General features: G+C 35.8%; 9 protein-coding genes and 3 non-coding genes across 12 annotated transcripts; 8 read left to right on the plus strand and 4 right to left on the minus strand.

Moving 5' to 3' along the window:
• Positions 1–474: 474 nt before the first annotated feature.
• On the plus strand, positions 475–3,650 carry otpl-7 (Otopetrin-2). The gene is made up of 7 exons (NM_072793.4): positions 475–535; positions 827–1,086; positions 1,134–1,268; positions 1,641–1,713; positions 1,765–2,012; positions 2,056–2,636; positions 2,984–3,650. The coding sequence occupies exons 1-7, from the start codon at positions 493–495 to the stop codon at positions 3,525–3,527; spliced, it is 1,884 nt and encodes a 627-aa protein (NP_505194.2). The 5' UTR covers positions 475–492; the 3' UTR covers positions 3,528–3,650.
• On the minus strand, positions 1,724–1,870 carry F45F2.16. Its single transcript, NR_069081.1, has one exon. It is a non-coding gene; the product is annotated as an Unclassified non-coding RNA F45F2.16 (non-coding RNA).
• Positions 3,651–5,045: 1,395 nt separating the features above from the next.
• Positions 5,046–7,552, plus strand: otpl-6 (OToPetrin-Like; the record flags this gene model as incomplete). Its single annotated transcript, NM_072794.3, has 10 exons — positions 5,046–5,058; positions 5,111–5,228; positions 5,276–5,601; positions 5,649–6,120; positions 6,305–6,406; positions 6,517–6,696; positions 6,863–6,963; positions 7,010–7,136; positions 7,189–7,295; positions 7,353–7,552. The coding sequence occupies 10 exons, from the start codon at positions 5,046–5,048 to the stop codon at positions 7,550–7,552; spliced, it is 1,746 nt and encodes a 581-aa protein (NP_505195.1).
• Positions 6,779–6,927, minus strand: F45F2.15. Its single transcript, NR_069082.1, has one exon. It is a non-coding gene; the product is annotated as an Unclassified non-coding RNA F45F2.15 (non-coding RNA).
• Positions 7,553–8,490: 938 nt separating the features above from the next.
• On the plus strand, positions 8,491–11,437 carry otpl-5 (Otopetrin-2; the record flags this gene model as incomplete). Its single annotated transcript, NM_072795.4, has 8 exons — positions 8,491–8,613; positions 9,388–9,505; positions 9,555–9,865; positions 9,915–10,063; positions 10,108–10,206; positions 10,273–10,976; positions 11,076–11,182; positions 11,232–11,437. Exons 1-8 carry the CDS (start codon positions 8,589–8,591, stop codon positions 11,435–11,437), a joined length of 1,719 nt encoding a protein of 572 aa, NP_505196.2. The 5' UTR covers positions 8,491–8,588.
• Positions 11,438–11,686: 249 nt separating this feature from the next.
• his-8 (Histone H2B 2) lies at positions 11,687–12,058 on the minus strand (the record flags this gene model as incomplete). Its single annotated transcript, NM_072796.3, has 1 exon — positions 11,687–12,058. One exon carries the CDS (start codon positions 12,056–12,058, stop codon positions 11,687–11,689), a length of 372 nt encoding a protein of 123 aa, NP_505197.1.
• On the plus strand, positions 11,990–12,142 carry F45F2.14. The gene has a single exon (NR_069083.1). It is a non-coding gene; the product is annotated as an Unclassified non-coding RNA F45F2.14 (non-coding RNA).
• A 208-nt stretch (positions 12,143–12,350) lies between these two features.
• Positions 12,351–12,734, plus strand: his-7 (Histone H2A; the record flags this gene model as incomplete). Its single annotated transcript, NM_072797.3, has 1 exon — positions 12,351–12,734. One exon carries the CDS (start codon positions 12,351–12,353, stop codon positions 12,732–12,734), a length of 384 nt encoding a protein of 127 aa, NP_505198.1.
• Positions 12,735–13,538: 804 nt separating this feature from the next.
• On the minus strand, positions 13,539–13,949 carry his-6 (Histone H3; the record flags this gene model as incomplete). Its single annotated transcript, NM_072798.3, has 1 exon — positions 13,539–13,949. The coding sequence occupies one exon, from the start codon at positions 13,947–13,949 to the stop codon at positions 13,539–13,541; it is 411 nt and encodes a 136-aa protein (NP_505199.1).
• Positions 13,950–14,185: 236 nt separating this feature from the next.
• his-5 (Histone H4) lies at positions 14,186–14,497 on the plus strand (the record flags this gene model as incomplete). Its single annotated transcript, NM_072799.5, has 1 exon — positions 14,186–14,497. One exon carries the CDS (start codon positions 14,186–14,188, stop codon positions 14,495–14,497), a length of 312 nt encoding a protein of 103 aa, NP_505200.1.
• Positions 14,498–15,484: 987 nt separating this feature from the next.
• Positions 15,485–15,688, plus strand: his-39 (Histone H2A/H2B/H3 domain-containing protein; the record flags this gene model as incomplete). The annotated part of the gene is made up of 1 exon (NM_072800.5): positions 15,485–15,688. One exon carries the CDS (start codon positions 15,485–15,487, stop codon positions 15,686–15,688), a length of 204 nt encoding a protein of 67 aa, NP_505201.3.
• A 614-nt stretch (positions 15,689–16,302) lies between these two features.
• otpl-4 (OToPetrin-Like) lies at positions 16,303–18,586 on the plus strand (the record flags this gene model as incomplete). Its single annotated transcript, NM_072801.2, has 6 exons — positions 16,303–16,322; positions 16,375–16,567; positions 16,615–16,681; positions 16,730–17,085; positions 17,408–18,125; positions 18,264–18,586. The coding sequence occupies 6 exons, from the start codon at positions 16,303–16,305 to the stop codon at positions 18,584–18,586; spliced, it is 1,677 nt and encodes a 558-aa protein (NP_505202.2).
• Between the last annotated feature and the right edge of the window lie 58 nt (positions 18,587–18,644).

Raw genomic sequence — 18,644 nt, forward strand, 5'->3', positions numbered from 1 at the left:
ATTGAAACATGAGGAACTGGAATAATTTTGAAAATTTTGATTAAAAATGACCAAAAAGAAATAAAATAAATATTCCGTGGAAAATTAATCAATGAAAAACCAAAAAAAATCCACTAAATTCGAAAAAATTCGGAAGAAAACACTCTGATGATGACAAGTGAAACAAAATTGTTTTCCAAGCGTCGTCAGAGGTACTGTGTTCCGTGCGAGACCTGCGTTTAAATTTTTCTACTGTGCCTTTACTATTACCGTAATTTTTCAAATTACAAAGTACAAACCATCAAAGAACGTGAATTAAACTCGAAATTATACGAAATTCCGACTGCTATTTGTTGATTGCAAACATAAATAGACAATTCCCACAAATGGACAACACGTTTTTTTTCTGCCCGACAGCAATGTTTGAGCGTTTGATACCCCTCATGTAGTACTGTAGCTCATTTTAGGGTATAAATACACATTTCTGATCGCAGTTAGAAAGTCATAATCGACATGGTTGTTCGCACCACAAGCAAAAATGAATTGGCGAGAAAAGGTAAGTCACAGTTTTTGTGCTGATCAGCTCTCGAGAGGGTACACCGAACTTTCAACATCTTGTATGTTCTTCGTAGTACACTTATCCCATTCATCCTTTGTTCGGGATACATCTCATATCTCGTGTACAATACATTGTAGTTTTTGAAATTTCTGGCTGTAACTTTAACCATTTTTTTTTCAATTTCTTGCGAATATGGACAACAATTATAACTCTGATGTACATGGTATGTAAGAATATTCAAGTAAAAATACTATTTACTCTCTAAATTCAATTTATCATCAATTCTAGAACCTCTCCGAGAAAAAGAATCAATTGTCAGTGTTGCGAGTACATCAACAGCCCCACTTGATCATGTCACAGTTCCAAATGCTCTTCCATCACCAACTGAATCACTGTTGGAACATCCACAGTGGATTCGAAATCCGAAAGCTTTACGTTTTCTAGTTGGATTACTCACAAGTATGTATGTACTTCTTCTAACCATCGTATCTTGTCTCATTTCTATCTCATCTGCCTGGAGCTCGCCAGATCTATGGCTAGCTGAAACGGTAGGGATTCATAAAGGCCGGAGAGGAAGGAAAAGTCATTTTTTCAGATTTTCTCACTATTGATGTATCTTATTGCAATCTTGTTCTTCATGTACACGTATTTGATGATTATTTATCCAAAACCGATTAACATGTTGATCATGATCTTGAATCGAAAAACTTCATTGGTGCCAAGACCAGATGTGAGTTTTTATATTTTGATATCTATGAATGTTTTTCTTAGAAAACTAAACAAAAATCCTTAAGTTTTCTTCGGCATGTCTTACAATGTATTCGACTCTATTTAATGACCAAAACGTCTAATTTATGATTGAGTAGTTGAATAGTAAACACCTGTCTACTTATGTACCTTTAAAGCGGCCTATGCCTGCCTCGTGTCTACACGAGTGACTCTCTATGTTTCCAAAGTTGACTATCATTTCAAGTTTCAATTGAATTTTTAAACAATCTAATTGAAATGGGAAATGAGTAAACCAAATTTTAAGCTGTGAAAGTAGGCGCTAGGTTCTAAAACTTCAAATCCGCTCTCAATAACTCGACTTCCCAATTTTTAGAGATGGCTTCTTTCCGACCCAATACATAATGGAGAAGGAGCTGGCACCCTATACTTACGACTTGGAGCCATTTGTAAGTTACTATATTTTTCAATTCCTGTTTCCACAAAATAAATTTTTTCAGTCTTCGGAACACTTGGAAGTGTTCTTTGGGGATGTGAAATCTTCTTGTGTTTCTCTGGTGAATGTGTTCATCGGTTGGTCGTTGCCAAGCATATTGCGGCGATAATATTCACATTTCTACAAATGCATTTCATAGTTTGTAATTCAAAAATCACATTTCATCGATCGAATATTCTCGCAAGTTTTGGAATGATGCATTGTGTAGCTGTAAATTTATGGACATGGTTTTCCATGTGTCTTGTGAAAGCGGTAAGTATGGAGTCTCTAAAGCAATTTAAATATTAATTTTCAGCAAGTCAAAAAGCTTAAAAAGCAAAAGAAAGAGCTGGAATATCATAGTTCCTCATCATCTTCTTCTGATTCTTCTTCCTCTTCCGAAGAAATACTCGAACCGGAATCTTCTACATTATTGGAGAACCTTATCGAAGTAGTTTTAGAAAAGTTAAAGCCTGGAAAAGGAACAACATATACAAGCACTCCATATCCTTACACCAATTCATCCAACACAACATCATTGCTCCGAATGCAATCAATGGTTCGTCTCGGTGACTTTTCAAGTTTTCTGCTCACTTGTCTCGTTGAATATTCTCTTATTGGAGCAGCTATCTGCTTCATTATTTGGAAATATATGGGAGCGACAAATATTGAAATGAAAGTTGATAAAAAGAAGAAGAAGCTAAGAATGGATTGTCATAACACAACAATCGGTCTATTCCTTGGAATATTTTTCATGACTGCCGCTTTTGTAACAATTGGAATTTATACAATGTTGTATAATAAGAAGAAGACTCAAAGTGCTGATTTGGTTATTGGAATTGTCAATTTAATTCTATTCTGCGTCACGTTATTGGCAACTATTTTTGGAGCATGGAGGTGAGTGGTCCTGTTCAAAGGTGGATCAAACTCAAACTTTCTTTAATTTAGCCTCTAATTTTATAGAGGTAATTTGGGAACGTTGAAACCAAAATCTTCATATAAAATTGTCGCAAACATATTTGAGTGTGATAGAAAGACTCAAATTAAATGTTTTCACTTTAATTTTTTAATATAAGTTCATTGTGAAGAACATAGTTTCAAGATCAAAGATGCAACTACCACGTTTGAGTATTTCAAAAGTTATAGTTTACAAACATAGTCTATGTCCAAGAGCACTTAAATTTTCACCTTAATGCAAACAATGATTATCTCATAGTTTGCTCAATTCAACTAACTTTTTTCAGAATGCGAGTACTCCAATATCGTCTTCATGCTCATGGGGAAGTTATTGATGAAATTCTTTTAATTATCGGATTAGTCGGAGAACTAATATATTGTTCCATTGGATTTGATATGATTGTTAATGGGAATCGAACTGGAAGTCATGTTCCGAATCTACCAATCGCTGTATTCACATTTCGAATAATTCAAGTAATAATTCAAGCAATGTACATATTAATTGCATCTCGTCTTCGATGCTTATCAGAAGTCAATGCTCGAACTCAACCTGGAAAACAAACACTGACGTTTTTAGTTTTAATCAACATAACTCTATTTGTCTATCACACTTTCGAAGGAATGAAGTCAACATACGGATTTCCAGCTCTCATGGAAACAAAGTACTTTGAGCTTTTGAATATATCGTCACCATTGGTTGTTTTCTACCGATTCCATAGTTCAGCTTGTTTGGCAGAAATATGGAAGCATGCCTATTCTACAAAACATCATCATCATTCTCATCAGACACCAATTAATTCGCCTACTTCCGAGTCTCAACATCATGTCTAAGCCCTTAATTCAAATGTTCAATATTTGATTTCTTTTTTTCAAACTCACATCACTTTGATCTCAATCTTTGATACAAAAATATCGTATAAATTTCAATTTCCATTTTTTTAAATGTACAATAAAATCGTTTCAGAACCACGTTTTTGAGTACTTGTCGCTACCGTAAGCTTATTTGTTCACACCATAGAGACAGCTCTGCTTATTTACCGTCAGGTCAAAATGTACAGTCAAAAAGAAGAGACTCTAAAGTTTTTGGTTCAACCTTTGATCTACTAAAGACGGTAAATAATCGATGCACAGACACATGTTGAGGGGGTTTAAACCAAGCTACGTGTGAAAATTGCACAGTTAAAAGGCAGAAAATCTAAGAGAGAGAGAGAAACGACTGTTGAGTTTACACATGCCAGGGATAAACTGGAATGAAGAAAAAGATTTAGCAGAGCCGACATCAGAACACAGTGTTACAAAAGCTACAAAATATAAATGGTATACATTTTATTGACTCTAGAGCTTCTAGGTATGCACATTAATGTATATAGTCCTGCATTGGGATTTGACCTAACATGGGTTGAAAGCAGGCCTACTTTATCGGGATTCATTTGAATACCATCAGTTTCCTTCAAGACGAATCTGTTATCACGAAGTTTTGCATGCATCGTCCGCTGAAATTATTATCAGCTGAAAACTTTTATCTGAAAATCCCGTTTCTTTATGTTTCCTTCATTTGATTTTTCCTATCGTTTTCAGAATTCAAATTTAGAAAGTATTAAAGCAAAAAAGTATACATTAAATCAAAATTCACTTTCACTGAAATTTCACAAAATTCAATTTATGGACTCTGGGTTTCAGGTAGATTTTAGAATATTTTGCAGGCTTCATTTACTCAATTTTTTATTGGAACAGAATATCAAGCTGCACTCAAAATGAACGCAAAAAGGATTTTAAACGAATAGTAGCATTCAGCTGTAAGATGTACAACTGTATGTAATTAATTAAAGTTTTCTGGAAAGCTGACAGGTAGACAATACCTGACTGTGACACTTTAAAGCTTCCACTGTTCATGACGTTCACTGTGAAATAAATTCTAAAATAACTTCAATACAAAAACCTGACTCATTTCTTCTCACCTCCGTATTACCCACTTATCATAAATGACAAACAAACAATCAATGATTGCAAACAAAAACTATATTATCAAATATTGGAAGTATCAAAATATTTGCGACTTTATTTGTTTCTTATCAAAAATTCCAATCTCCGATGACAGGAACATCCGCTGTCTACCCACCACGTCTGCTCAAATTAACAGTTAAGAATTGAATTGACACCCACGAGTACAAACTGTTCTTTTCTTCCTTCCGGGGGCGCCCCGCCAGGTTCAAATAAACAAAGAGCACGGACGCGGGACAATAAGAAGAAAAGGGTGATTTTGTACTCGATGTTACTTCTTCATTCCGCCCAAACCAATACCTCCGAACCATTTATATTTGTGACAACTTGTCAGTTTGACAGCTAAAGATGGCAGACAAAGGTTAGATCTTTTTTAAACATGCGTTCCTTTTAATTAACGATTTGGTTTTTAGAAAGACTTCGCTTGAAAACATCAATTGAATCTACATCCAGCGATGTTACTGTCCTAACAGACTATAGCAGTACTATTCCAGAAAATCTTCCGGCGTGGACAAAAAATACAAAAGCACAGTGAGTTGTAGATTTATAATATCTTAAAACTATAATAATTTATTCAGGAGTTTCGGATTGAAATCTCTTACTGCTCTCTACACTTTAATTCTAACAATTGTCGCATTTATTATCGAAATCTCTCCGACATGGCAATCAGAATCGATGAACATTGAATACACGATATTTTGTGTTTTAATGTATTCCATTGCAATTCTCTATTTTATATATTTATACGCTTATATTCTATATCCAATCGTTTTCAACACAATCCTCCTATACTTGGAAAGGATGCGGGTGTTGAATGTTCATACTGTCAAACGATGGGTACAACCAGAGCCAGTTTTCACTGGAGAAGGAGCTGGTACATTATATTTGAGACTGGGAACTGTTTGTGAGTTTATTATTTCATTTTTACTCATTCAACGAACAAAATTTAAGTGTTCGGAACACTTGGAAGTGTCCTATGGGGATGTGAAATCTTCTTGTGCTTCTTCACAGAGACCAGACATAATATTTATGTTGTCAAATACATTCTTGCATTCTTGTTTACATATCTACAAATGCACTTCCTTTGCTGCAACTCTAAAATTGATTTGCCAAAGAATAATTTCTTAGCAAGTTTTGGAATGATGCATTGTGTAGCTGTAAATCTTTGGGTCTGGTTCTCACTTTGCCTTGCAAAAGCTGTCTATAAAAGTGACAAGAAGACGTTAAAATTGCAAAAAGCGGAGGAAAAATATAAAAAGAAGAACATGACGATAACTGAAGCTGTTGCTGAAACAATAACCACTACAATTGCATCGATAGTCTCATCAGAGAGCTCCTCAGGTTTCAGAGCAGACGAGAAACAGTTGAGATCTTTGTACAAACTGGGAAGTGCTGCCAACTTCCTGTTAACAACCATGGTTGAGTAAGTTCTAATTTCAACACTTCATCAGCTTGTACTTTTTGTTAGTTCTAAATCTCATCTTTTGCATTTTTGTAGTCTACTTATGTTTTATGGTTAAACAATGCTGACATTGATATTGATACTCACAGTTAAGAACAATTAGTAAACCTCTCGAAATAGTCAGAGACCAATTGTTTATTTATAGATTTTCCTTGATTGCTGCAGCAGTGTACTTTATAGTCTGGAAGCACGAAGGAGAGCAGACACCACAAGATGCAAGGAAGAAGCATGTTAGATTTGATTGCAAGTAAGTGTGAACAATAGTCGGAGATTGATTAGGAAAGCTTTTTGGCAGCAGCTTTAAAAATTCAAAGTTTCATAAAAATATTTTTCCAAAGGCAACTTTAAAATTTTCAGATCAACATCAGTTGGCATTTTTGCTGCAATCGTATTGTTGATTGGTTCATTTATTTCCATTGCAATGCACTATATCTATAATAATAGTGACATGCCTAGAACAGCAGATGAAGTCATCGGAATCGCCGAGACTGTGCTATTTTGTGTCTGTTTGTTAGCTGTTTTTGGCGCTTTCATAAGGTTTGTATTTTTCAATATTTCATAATTTACTATTACTCACTTTGTATTCATAATTTTCTAACATTAAAAAAGTGGACAAAAACACAGGGGTGTTTATTCAGAGGTCACAAATTGTATGACTTGATCTCTAGAAACTGTGACTCTCATATGTATTTTGATGTTGCAGAATGCGAAAACTCCAGTACAGGTTGCACGCGCACGGACAAGTTGTTGACGAGATCCTTTTGATTGTGGGGTTAGCAGGGGAGATTGTTTATTGCAGTACAGGTAATTTTTGGAAACTTGAACATGTTTAAGAAAGATAGAATTTCAGGTTTGGATTTGTATCTGAATGGACGATTGGAAAACACTCCAGGAACATCTTGTCTTACTGTAGTGGCATTTGTCATGAGAATTGTTCAAGTTGTTGTGCAAAGTGTTTTTATTTTAGTTGCTTCTAGGTAAGTAGCTTCTAGGCAAATTTCAATTTAAAATGAATGCGTACATTTTCAGGTTGCGCAGCTTGTCAGCCAGTAATATATCCAACCAACCCGGAAAGCAGATAGTCACATTTTTAGTTGTCTGTAATATAAATTTATTTATTTATCACACTTTTGAAAGTGAGTTTTCCTTCTTCTTTTCCCCTTTCAAACGTAGAATTCCTTCCAAAATTTCAGCGATCGAATCAAACTTTGGTTTCCCACACAAAATGTCATCCGTCTATTCTGCCCTCCTAAATATCTCATCGCCATTAGTGGTATTCTACAGATTTCACAGTTCAGCTTGCCTTGCAGAAATTTGGAAACATGCCTATTCGAAGAAATATAATCATAGTCATAATGCACACAAATCGTTAGATGATCTTCATGTTGTTTAATATGGGTTGTCATTTGTTACGAACAATGAAATTGTATATTTTATAAAATTGTTGTTGGTTCCTGAAGTTTCAGAAAGTCTTATTTATAATTGATGTAAAATGGGTTAGCGAAAAAAAACGATGTTTTGTTTAGAACGTATTTTAGAAATTGTTTTTTTTAACTCTATTTAAATTTGAATTTTAGATGATTTCATCGACATTTACACAATTCTACATAGGTTTGCTAGACTTACCGATCAAGATATTTTTTATTCTGTTAATGTGAGAAGGCAAACCCACTTTTATTTTAACGTTTGAAATTGAACGTTCGTTCATGAGCTTTCAGAATGTTCATAAAATTTAGCCGATTAAATAGCAGCGAACTATCTGAAAATAAAAATTCCAGAAATTTTCGGCGGTCTCTAATGATATCGAAACCTTTATCATTAACGAGTCTTAACAGAATCTGGCCTGCTAATAATAATTTAAAATTGGTCTTGTTCTAATTAAAAAAGGGGTCTGTTTGATTAGCTTTTCATTAATTTTGACATTTTTTTCTGCAAACTTATAGTTTTTTTGTTCATTTCATGACATCACAGTGTTCCGATCACACCATATTCTAGTTTTGTTGTTCTTTTTCTGTCGCAAACTAGGTACCTCCCCATTCAAAATTTCCGTTCTTGTTCACTAATCATCACAGGTAAACAACTTCCTGCACCAAGTAAACTACCGTAACCATTATTTCAAGATCAAACCACTATGTACATACAGTAGACTGGAATAATTATATGGGCGCCAAAAAAAGTAGCAACAAATTGAGAAAAACGGGAGCCTCATCCCAAATAAATTCTCGATGCGCAGTAATTGAGCAAATAAACTGCCCGGTGCACCTTTACTCAGCAGCAGCCAACACGTGTATTTGTGTCTGTATGTGTGTCTAACTTTTCATGATCGGTAACAAAATGAAATGAACAAAAAGTTACGGAGGAGGCGAACTCCCACCCTCCCTTAATGGTTTTTGAAATTTCTTTCCCTCATTCCAGTTTATATTTCAGCCATGACTAATGCGATTGTGCATAGAGGTGAGTGGGAGTTATTCTGAAAATTTCAGACTGTCTGGCGCAGGCATAAATCACAAAATGTGTGATCGTTTCAGAATAAATCAAGCTGAATATACAAAATAAAATAACAGAAAAGTACAAATATTCCAATGTCATCGAGTTTGTTGTTTTCTATAAAAATCTAAACTACGATAGTATTGGGTTGGAGATACTACTTTTTAGAGAATTCAAGAAAAGTATACGGTACCTCCGTTATTCAACATATATCTTTGTTTTCTTTTGAATTATTAAAAATTGTCATTTGAGAGAATATCAATAATTTTTTCTCTATAGTTTCGTAGTAGGTTGTTTTTGAATATCTGTAACCAAGTAATATTATGTCAACGTAGGTAGAAACTTGTTCAAAAAGGTGCAAGGCCAATATAGAAAATTTAAGATCAAACGTTTTTCTCAAACTTAAATGCAGAAATAATGTTTTGTAATATTGTAATTCTCTTTATTTCCATACTTTTTTTTAACTTTATGGCTTACACTTTCCAATCATTTTGGAGTTTATTTTGGTCAAAACTTGCAGTGCTCATATTTTATCCAATTAAAAATGTATTTCTTTGTCCACAGAATATCATTTTTTTTTCAAATCTCACAAGTTTAGTCTAGCGACCTTGAGCACATTGTTTCGCAACCTATATAATCCGAAAGTTCGGAGGAGCATGATCACAAAACACAACTATTTTCTTCTAGTCAGCAAAACCAACAATTACCGTATCCATCTTGATTTATAAAATTTCTTTTCAGAAATTCTAAAAAATAAAGTATCAATGGAGAGCACAAGCACATCGGTAGCAATGTCCACATCAGACGGGTTCAGTAGCCATGACGATATTTCACAATGGACAAAAAATACAGATGCGAAGTGGGTTTGAGATTTAAGTAATAACATTCTTCAATTTAAATGTTTGCAGAAACTTCTGTGTAAATTTAATGACCGCAATATACACTCTTATTCTTATTATGGTTGCATTTGTAATTGAAATCTCTCCAACGTGGCGGTCTGAAAAAATGTGGCTCGAGTATTCAATATTCTGTGTTCTCATGTATGCAGTTGCAGTTGCTTACTTTTTATATCTTTATCTTTTTGTGTTGTATCCAAATGTTATCAATTCATGTATTTACTATTTATTCAAAAAAGCTACACCGAGAAGATGGCTTCTAGATGAGCCAGTTTTTAATGGAGAAGGTGCTGGAACAATGTATCTCAGAGTTGGAGCATTGTGTAGGTTTCGAATTAAATATCCTGTATTTTCAAAATTTAATATTTTAAGTCTTCGGGTCGATGGGAAGTGTGCTCTGGGGAACTGAGATCCTTCTCTGCTTTTTCGATAATCAACGACATGGAATTTACGTGGTCAAGTACATTCTTGCAGTGATATTTACTTTTATGCAAATGCATTTTATTTTTTCTAATTCGAAAGTGAGTCAATTTTTCAGAAGTGAATATTCAATATGATTTTTCAGATTTCATTGAAACGATCTAATATTATTGCGAAGTTTGGATTGATGCACTCTGTTGCAGTGAACCTTTGGAATTGGCTGTCCATTTGCCTTATTAAATCTGTAAGTGATAGCTTAAAACTTATTTATAAGCGAACTTTGTAAGTAAAAAATGAAATTTAATTGCAGAGCATAAAACACGCCAAAAAAGAAATCAAATACACCTATGAAGGATCCGACAACGAAACTAAAACCGAGATCTTGACGGAAATGTCATATGATTTTACAACTGACTCTTTTGGACCTCACGATAAACAATTGAGAGCCATTATTAAACTTGGCAGTAGCTCAAGCATCTTGCTCACATGCCTAGTAGAGTTTTCTCTAATTGCTGCTGTAATTTGTTTCATAATTTGGAAGAATGATGACTCGAATTCAGGAGAAGCTCTGAAGAAAAAGAAAAAACGACATTTCCGATTTGACTGCAGTGGCACCACAGTTGGAATATTTCTGGCAGTTGCTGTTCATATTATCTCAGCAGTTGCAGTTGGAATGCATGGAATTCTTTCAAAAAGTAATCGAGATTCTGCTGCAAATCTACTTGTTGGATACACTGATGTATTTCTGTTCGTTGTTGCACTTCTTGCTTGTATTCTAGCATTCTTTCAAATGCGAAAACTACAATATAGGCTTCATGCTCACGGAGAAGTCATTGATGAGATTCTGTTAATTGTGGGATTAGCTGGAGAATGTGTGTACTCATGTGCTGGAATGGATTTATATATCAATGACAAGATGATTAAAGAACCTGCTTCATACATTACAATTGTATCATTCACATTGAGAATCACCGAAGTCTTGGTTCAAACAATTTTTATCCTTATTGCTACTAGGTATGTTTCGGCTAAAACGTCTCACTTTTAATATTCGGGGCTACGGTTGTAACGACTACGAGAAAATATCTTATTTTGCTTTGCATGAAAATATTTCAGAATGAGATGCTACACCCAGACCAATTGTTACACTGAGCCAGGAAAACAAGTGATAACATTTCTTCTCGTATGTAATATCAATCTATTTATCTATCACACATTCGAAAGTAAGTTCAGTAACGAGTTGTAATCTAACTAATACTAATTTTTTTCCAGCTACTGAATTGAACTTTGGATTTCCCATCAAACTGCCTGATAGCTACTCCGCTATGCTTAATATAGCTTCGCCAATTGTAGTTTTCTATCGGTTTCACAGTTCAGCATGTTTGGCGGAGATTTGGAAACATACGTATTCAAGAAAGAACCATAATGTTGTAACAGATAATACAGTTGATCCTCTCGTGGTAGTAAAGAAAATGTGATCGATAATGAATTGCCTCTGAAAACATTCTACAACAATAAAAATTAGAATCCCAGTTTGATAGAACAAGTACATAAAAATGTTTATTTTCTGAATGTGTGTTTGATGAATCGCCACAATACAAAACTGAATACCAGTTTGATGAATATAATCGAAATTATACGAATATTTGCATTGATAAAGGATTTTCACAAATGTGGCCCTAAAGAGGGCCGTTGGGTTCGGTGATTTGCTTTCAGCAATTGAATGCTTACTTGCTAGAGGTGTACTTGGTGACAGCCTTGGTTCCCTCGGAGACGGCGTGCTTGGCAAGCTCTCCTGGAAGAATCAAACGGACGGCAGTTTGAATTTCGCGAGAAGAGATGGTGGATCTCTTGTTGTAGTGAGCAAGACGAGATGCTTCAGCAGCGATACGCTCGAAGACGTCGTTGACGAAAGAGTTCATGATGGACATAGCCTTGGAAGAGACTCCAGTGTCTGGATGAACCTGCTTGAGCACACGGTAGATGTACACGGAGTAGGATTCTTTACGGGCATGACGTCTCTTCTTTCCGTCCTTTGGCTTGGTGACGGTCTTGGCGGCTTTCTTTGCTCCTTTAGCAGACGGCTTTGGTGGGGCCATTTCGATTGATTGGACTGGTCGTTGGGCAAGTGTAAGGAATGGGTTGATGGTAATTTCTTTTATAACAATTTTTCGGTGGAAAGGAGGAGCCTATTGACATTCTGTGGGGACATCTTTCTATGCTGTCTCTCATGCCGAATGTACAAAGTGCACAGTTTTTCTTGGTCACTCTGCCACCTCCCCCATCTGTCTTATCTCTATGTGCCCGCCTAGTCACCGCAGCTGTGTTTAAAAGGGTGCTGTCTAATGGTCTTCTTCAGATTGTTTCTACATCTACCAACCTATCACCACCATGTCTGGACGCGGAAAGGGAGGCAAAGCCAAGACCGGAGGAAAGGCCAAGTCCCGCTCATCAAGAGCCGGACTCCAATTCCCAGTTGGTCGTCTTCACCGTATTCTCCGTAAAGGAAACTACGCTCAACGTGTTGGAGCCGGAGCCCCAGTTTACCTGGCTGCTGTTCTTGAGTACCTCGCTGCTGAGGTTCTCGAGTTGGCTGGAAACGCTGCCCGTGACAACAAGAAGACCAGAATTGCCCCAAGACATCTCCAACTTGCCGTCCGTAACGACGAGGAGTTGAACAAACTGTTGGCTGGAGTGACCATCGCACAAGGAGGAGTTCTTCCAAATATCCAAGCTGTTCTTCTTCCAAAGAAGACTGGAGGAGACAAGGAATAGATGCCTTCTTAAAACAACTTACCGAACCCAACGGCCCTCTTTAGGGCCACAAATATCTTAATCCTGAGTTAAATGTAAATAAAATTGTATTTTAATAATGTTTATTAGTTGTTGTATATATTGAAATGATTTTAAGCAAATGAAGTGAGAAATTTTGGTACATTGCTCTAGTCTACGTTCAAATGTGTATGACATTTTTGTAATAGTGAATTTTGTTTAAAATTCAAACAAATTGGCGTCAAAATTTTTTGTCTTCATAATAATGTCCTTGGAAATGACCTCGCTGAATAATCTGATTGAAATAATCCTTCCTGTTGATTCAAATACACATAGATGCACTTTCTCATTGAAACAAAGATATTGTGACGTCACAACGCAGACAATTGTTTACTTGACCTGTATTCAGAATGAGAAATTGGTGACGTTTCTAATGCCACTTGCTGCGTTTTCAATGGAAAAGGAGATAACATACAGAATTGATTTCGTAGTTCGAGAGAATATTATGCTTTGCAGGTGTTAACTTTACAGAAGTTAAAAGAAGTTTTTACAATTTAATTTGTATTCAAAATGAAGAATGAAGACAGGTCTAGATAATATTCAAGTTAATGGATCTTTGACATTTATTTGAGATGTTTTTGACAGGCAGATCGACAGAAGTATACGAACAATTTAAAACGACGCAAGATAATATTTATTCAGATTGGATTGAACATGATCGGATAATAGATATGTGGCCCTAAAGAGGGCCGTTGGGTTCGGTGGGGGTTTGAATCGAAACGGTCTCAAACTCTGGAAATCAGAAATTTAAGCACGTTCTCCTCGGATACGTCTGGCCAATTGGATGTCCTTTGGCATGATGGTGACTCGCTTGGCGTGGATTGCGCACAAGTTGGTGTCCTCGAAGAGTCCGACGAGGTATGCCTCGGCAGCCTCTTGAAGAGCCATGACAGCGGAAGATTGGAAGCGAAGATCGGTCTTGAAATCTTGAGCGATCTCACGGACAAGACGCTGGAATGGCGCTCTGCGGATGAGGAGCTCGGTAGACTTCTGGTAACGTCTGATTTCACGAAGAGCGACGGTTCCTGGACGGTAACGATGTGGCTTCTTAACTCCTCCAGAGGCTGGAGCAGACTTGCGAGCGGCCTTGGTGGCCAACTGTTTTCTTGGAGCCTTTCCTCCGGTCGACTTGCGGGCGGTTTGCTTGGTACGAGCCATTTCAATTGGAATCCGATAGAGACTGTGAAGAAAGGAGACATGTACACTGCATTTATACAAGGTTGTGGTGGAGAGGCGGGGAGGTGAGAGAGTGGGTGAGAGTGAGTGAGTACAAAGATAACAAGACAAATGTGTCCCCGCAGTGTCTCCTCCTTCACACCGCAAAGTGGTATAAAAGGGGCAGCCAACTGTCCATTTCTTCATCTCACTTGTGAGTCTTCATTCAATTGCAAACAATGTCCGGACGTGGAAAGGGAGGAAAAGGCCTCGGAAAAGGAGGTGCCAAGCGCCATCGCAAGGTCCTTCGTGACAACATCCAAGGAATCACCAAGCCAGCTATTCGCCGTCTCGCTCGTCGTGGTGGAGTCAAGCGTATTTCTGGACTCATCTACGAGGAAACTCGTGGAGTTCTCAAGGTGTTCCTCGAGAACGTCATCCGTGATGCCGTCACCTACTGTGAGCACGCCAAGAGAAAGACTGTCACCGCCATGGACGTCGTCTATGCTTTGAAGCGTCAAGGAAGAACTCTGTACGGATTCGGAGGATAATTTTATCTCTCGATTTCATACAACAAACCAACCGAACCCAACGGCCCTCTTTAGGGCCACAAATGCAATGTAATCCAGTTTTATTTAATGAATATTTTTTACTATTCTTTGCCATTTTATTTTCAGGAGAATCTCAGAACAAAATATTATTTTCAAAAGGTTTTTTGTCACAGAATTAGTAAGATCATTATAGTCATCACTCCAAATCCTTCCTACACTACTATAACCATTCTTTATTGTGAACCAGCCGCTTCGTGCTCTCACTGGCGTACGCTAAATTGTTTTAATAAATTTTAAAGTGCTAATGTAACATGTTTGTACAGGTACACAGTTTCCTGGAGTTTTGCGGACTTTCACGAAAATTCTAAAACGTTCCAGATTTTTCTTTAAAAAATTCTAGACCTTTCCAGAATTTTCCAGAAAATTTTAACACTTTCCAGATCTTTCTAGAAAATTCTAGAACTTTCCAGTTGTAGAATTTTCTTTCAAAAATTAATATCTGACTTAAAATGAACTTTTTGAAAATGTTTCTTCGGGGATTTGTTTCAAATTTAAAGCGATTTCAGAATTTAATTACAAAATTTTTCTAGGTGACAGAAGCTTCCAGTACAATCAAAAAAACTGACCTACAGGTATATAAATGACCACATTTTTTTATTGGGAGATTTACTAAATTATCATATTTACAAAAATTAATATCTCACTTAAAATGAACTTTTTTGAAAATGTTTCTTCGGGGATTTGTTTCAAATTTAAAGCGCTTTCAGAATTTAATTATCGAATGTCCTATGAATTGTTGCAAAATCTTTGTTTTTCGTCTTTTTAGAGAAATCTGAAAATGCTCTCATTATCTCCATACTCCAATTTTTTAAATTTAAATTTAAGAAATATTTGACCCCTAACTTTTTACATAAAGAATCCTACTCCTTGTACATCTTCCGTGTGCTCAAGCAGGTTCATCCAGACACTGGAGTCTCTTCCAAGGCTATGTCCATCATGAACTCGTTCGTCAACGACGTCTTCGAGCGTATCGCTGCTGAGGCATCTCGTCTTGCTCACTACAACAAGAGATCCACCATCTCTTCTCGCGAAATTCAAACTGCCGTCCGTTTGATTCTTCCAGGAGAGCTTGCCAAGAACGCCGTCTCTGAGGGAACCAATGCTGTCACCAAGTACACCTCTAGCAAGTAAGCATTCAATTGCTGAAAGCAAATCACCGAACCCAACGGCCCTCTTTAGAGCCACAAATGTACTAAAATCCATTATCAATATAAATATTTGTACAGTTTAAATTCTTGTGTTTATATTTTGGCTTTCAATTGTATTCAGATGCAATATGAATAATTCTTTGAATAATTCATTATCAATCACATTTTCTTTACAACAACGAGAGAGTCTGCGTTATCTGGTGTAACATGATTATTATTCTTTCTGGAATACGTATGTTTTAAACATTCAGTTAAAATACTGCAGTGAAATAAATCAAAATATAGTGGCTATCATGCAGTTAAGATATTTCTCAGAACAGTCTTATTTTTCATATTTCTTGTATTCTGAACCGATAACGGACAAAGAAAACAAATAACAAACAATATTTGCAGACTTTAAGAAGTTCTTGCGTGGGTGTCACATAATTTTTTATTATCTCACTCAGACATTATGGTTTTTCAGTGCATCGCCAAAGAAAAACGATGTTTTTTGTTTACCGAAAAAACAAATTTCGAAATTCAACTTATAAATACCCCTTTTAGGGTCTGTTATTTTTCAATTCCGCATTATCAAAAACAGTACAATAGGTTAATGAAATGTCAATTATTTGGCAAAAGTAAGTCACTTTTCTCTCACCATTCGCAATTTTCTAAATGAACATTTTTTAGTTTACAAAATCACTTGGCTCCGTACCTATTTGTAGTATATGCATTAGTCTGGACATTGATAAGTTTTATGATAGAACTAGGACCGACATTTAAAACCAGTGAATATTGGTTTTCATACAGTATTTTTGGATGCTATAATCTGTCTGTTTCAATTGTTTTTTATATTATTCTGGGACTGACATCGTGGAAAAAGGTGAGAATAGCAAGATTTATTCAAAATACTGTGGAAGTGTTTTGAAGAGTTTTGGACAATCAAATATTGTCGGAATTGGAGCATCTGTATTTTTTCTTCGACTAGGAGCAATATGTAAGTAAATCACGTCACACTTCAAAAACCAAAAGTTATATTTTCCAGTCTTTTCAATTGGTGCAATCGTTCTCTGGAGTATTGAGCTTTTCCTCGCGTTTGCTCAAAGTGTTCGACCGTGGATTTGTATCTTGCGAACATGTCTTTACATTATTTTTCATGTTACTCAAGTCGTTTTTGTATCAATAAGCCATCGAGTCGAATTCCATTATCATCGCATGATTGTTTATTTTGGATTATCTCACACTATTGCTGTGAATCTTTGGATTTGGGCTTCGTTGTGCATCGCAAAATCAGGAATCGGAAATAATCAGAATGAAACATATCACATTGTCTTTGATCATCATTCTCCATGGGTTATGCATTCAACAGATCAACCGATTGTAGTTAATTTAACTTTTGAAGTAAGTTCAAAAGAATAAATTAAAATTGCAATAAATTATTTACGGTTAAAACTCTGGGTATTTTGGAAGAATAGACGCAGAATGTGCTCAAATATACAAATTTAGTAATGCAACTAAAACAAAACTTTTTGAAAAATATTGAGAAAATTTTTAAGAAGTTTTATTACGAAATTCGTTTGTTTGAGCATATTTTGTATTTATTGTTATAAAATGCCTAAAACTGGTACTCTTCCTTTAACTTCCTTTTTGCGGTTATAACTCCATCCTTACGAACACTTCCTTTTTAATATTTGAAGCAGTATGTAATTCAAAATGTTTTTAGAAATATGAGTATACTCTACGCACTGTTAAGTATTTCGGAAGTACATCAATCATATTTCTCACCCTTAATGTCGAATTCTGCCTGATCGCTTTTGGAGCATGCCTCTGTCTATTTTACACAATAGCATGGGAACCAAGTCTTCATGACCACAAAAAGAATCATTATATTGGTTTTGACTATCGGAATACTGGAATTGGAATGTTACTTGGATTTTGTATGCTCATTTTATCATGCCTCAGTGTTGCTTTTGGAAACATTCTGCGTGATAACGATTACCAGAAGGCGGCTGGTGAAGTAGTTGGAATATTTCAATTGGCATACTATTTAATTTCAATTTTAACATGTGGAATCGTCTTTCAATGTTTGTTTAAGCACATAATTCTTAATCAAGAATTTGTGATATCTCCGAATCGAGATCTAATGCCTCATGAAAAGAATATCAATATAATATTTCTGTTAGTTGGAGTCTGTGGAGAAGTAATGTATTGTTGTATGGGATTGCTTGGAGTAATTCGTGGTGATCAACTGCTAGACACAAAAGGGATTGTAATTGCATCATTTCTTACGCGAGCAATTGAAGTTTTGATTCAAGCAATACTTTTATTTTATCTTCTGAAGAAAGGTGGAAGTGTTGAACCATGTGATACTATTGGAAAGCAATCAATTACATTTTTAATTGCATTGAACATGATTCTTTTTGGATTTCATGCTATAGAAGGTAGGTATATAATTTTACAACAACTATACATTTTTTTATGAAGGAATTGTTCGATCTATATTTAAAAATATCCATAATATAAGTATGCAGTAGTACACATCCGTCCATGTTTTAACGGTTTTAAATTTATTATTTCAGGATCTATTCGAACATATGGTTTCCCAACAAAGATCGATGATACAAGCAAAATGTTTCTCAAGATCTGCTTGCCTCTCGTGGTTTTCTTCAGATTCCATTGTTCGGTCTGCTTTGCTGAAATCTGGAAAGTCTATTATCATTTGATCCCGACGAGCCAATCTTCGCGGCAAAGTGTAATCGAAAATACAACCCTAGATGATCCGACTGCTTCAGCCACTCCTATTTCTGCTGAAGTTTTAATCTCGTCAGAAACAATTGAAACTAATGGAGGTTACCGAGATTTGAATGAACTTTTCTATAATAGGCAACATCTGCAAGCATAGTAAACTTATTTATATGTATGTTTTCTCACCTATGTTAGACTCAAATTGCTCCTAATAG

Source organism: Caenorhabditis elegans, chromosome V (assembly GCF_000002985.6).
Source record: "Caenorhabditis elegans chromosome V".
In the NCBI taxonomy this organism is placed as follows: Eukaryota; Metazoa; Nematoda; class Chromadorea; order Rhabditida; family Rhabditidae; genus Caenorhabditis; species Caenorhabditis elegans.

Bases quoted from the DNA above. Each gene is read 5' to 3' on its own strand.
- otpl-7 (NM_072793.4), top strand. From the start codon at position 493: ATGGTTGTTCGCACCACAAGCAAAAATGAATTGGCGAGAAAAG. The intron at 1,714-1,764 runs GTAAGTTACTAT...AAATTTTTTCAG, and splicing joins CTTACGACTTGGAGCCATTT to TCTTCGGAACACTTGGAAGT. The intron at 2,637-2,983 runs GTGAGTGGTCCT...AACTTTTTTCAG, and splicing joins ACTATTTTTGGAGCATGGAG to AATGCGAGTACTCCAATATC.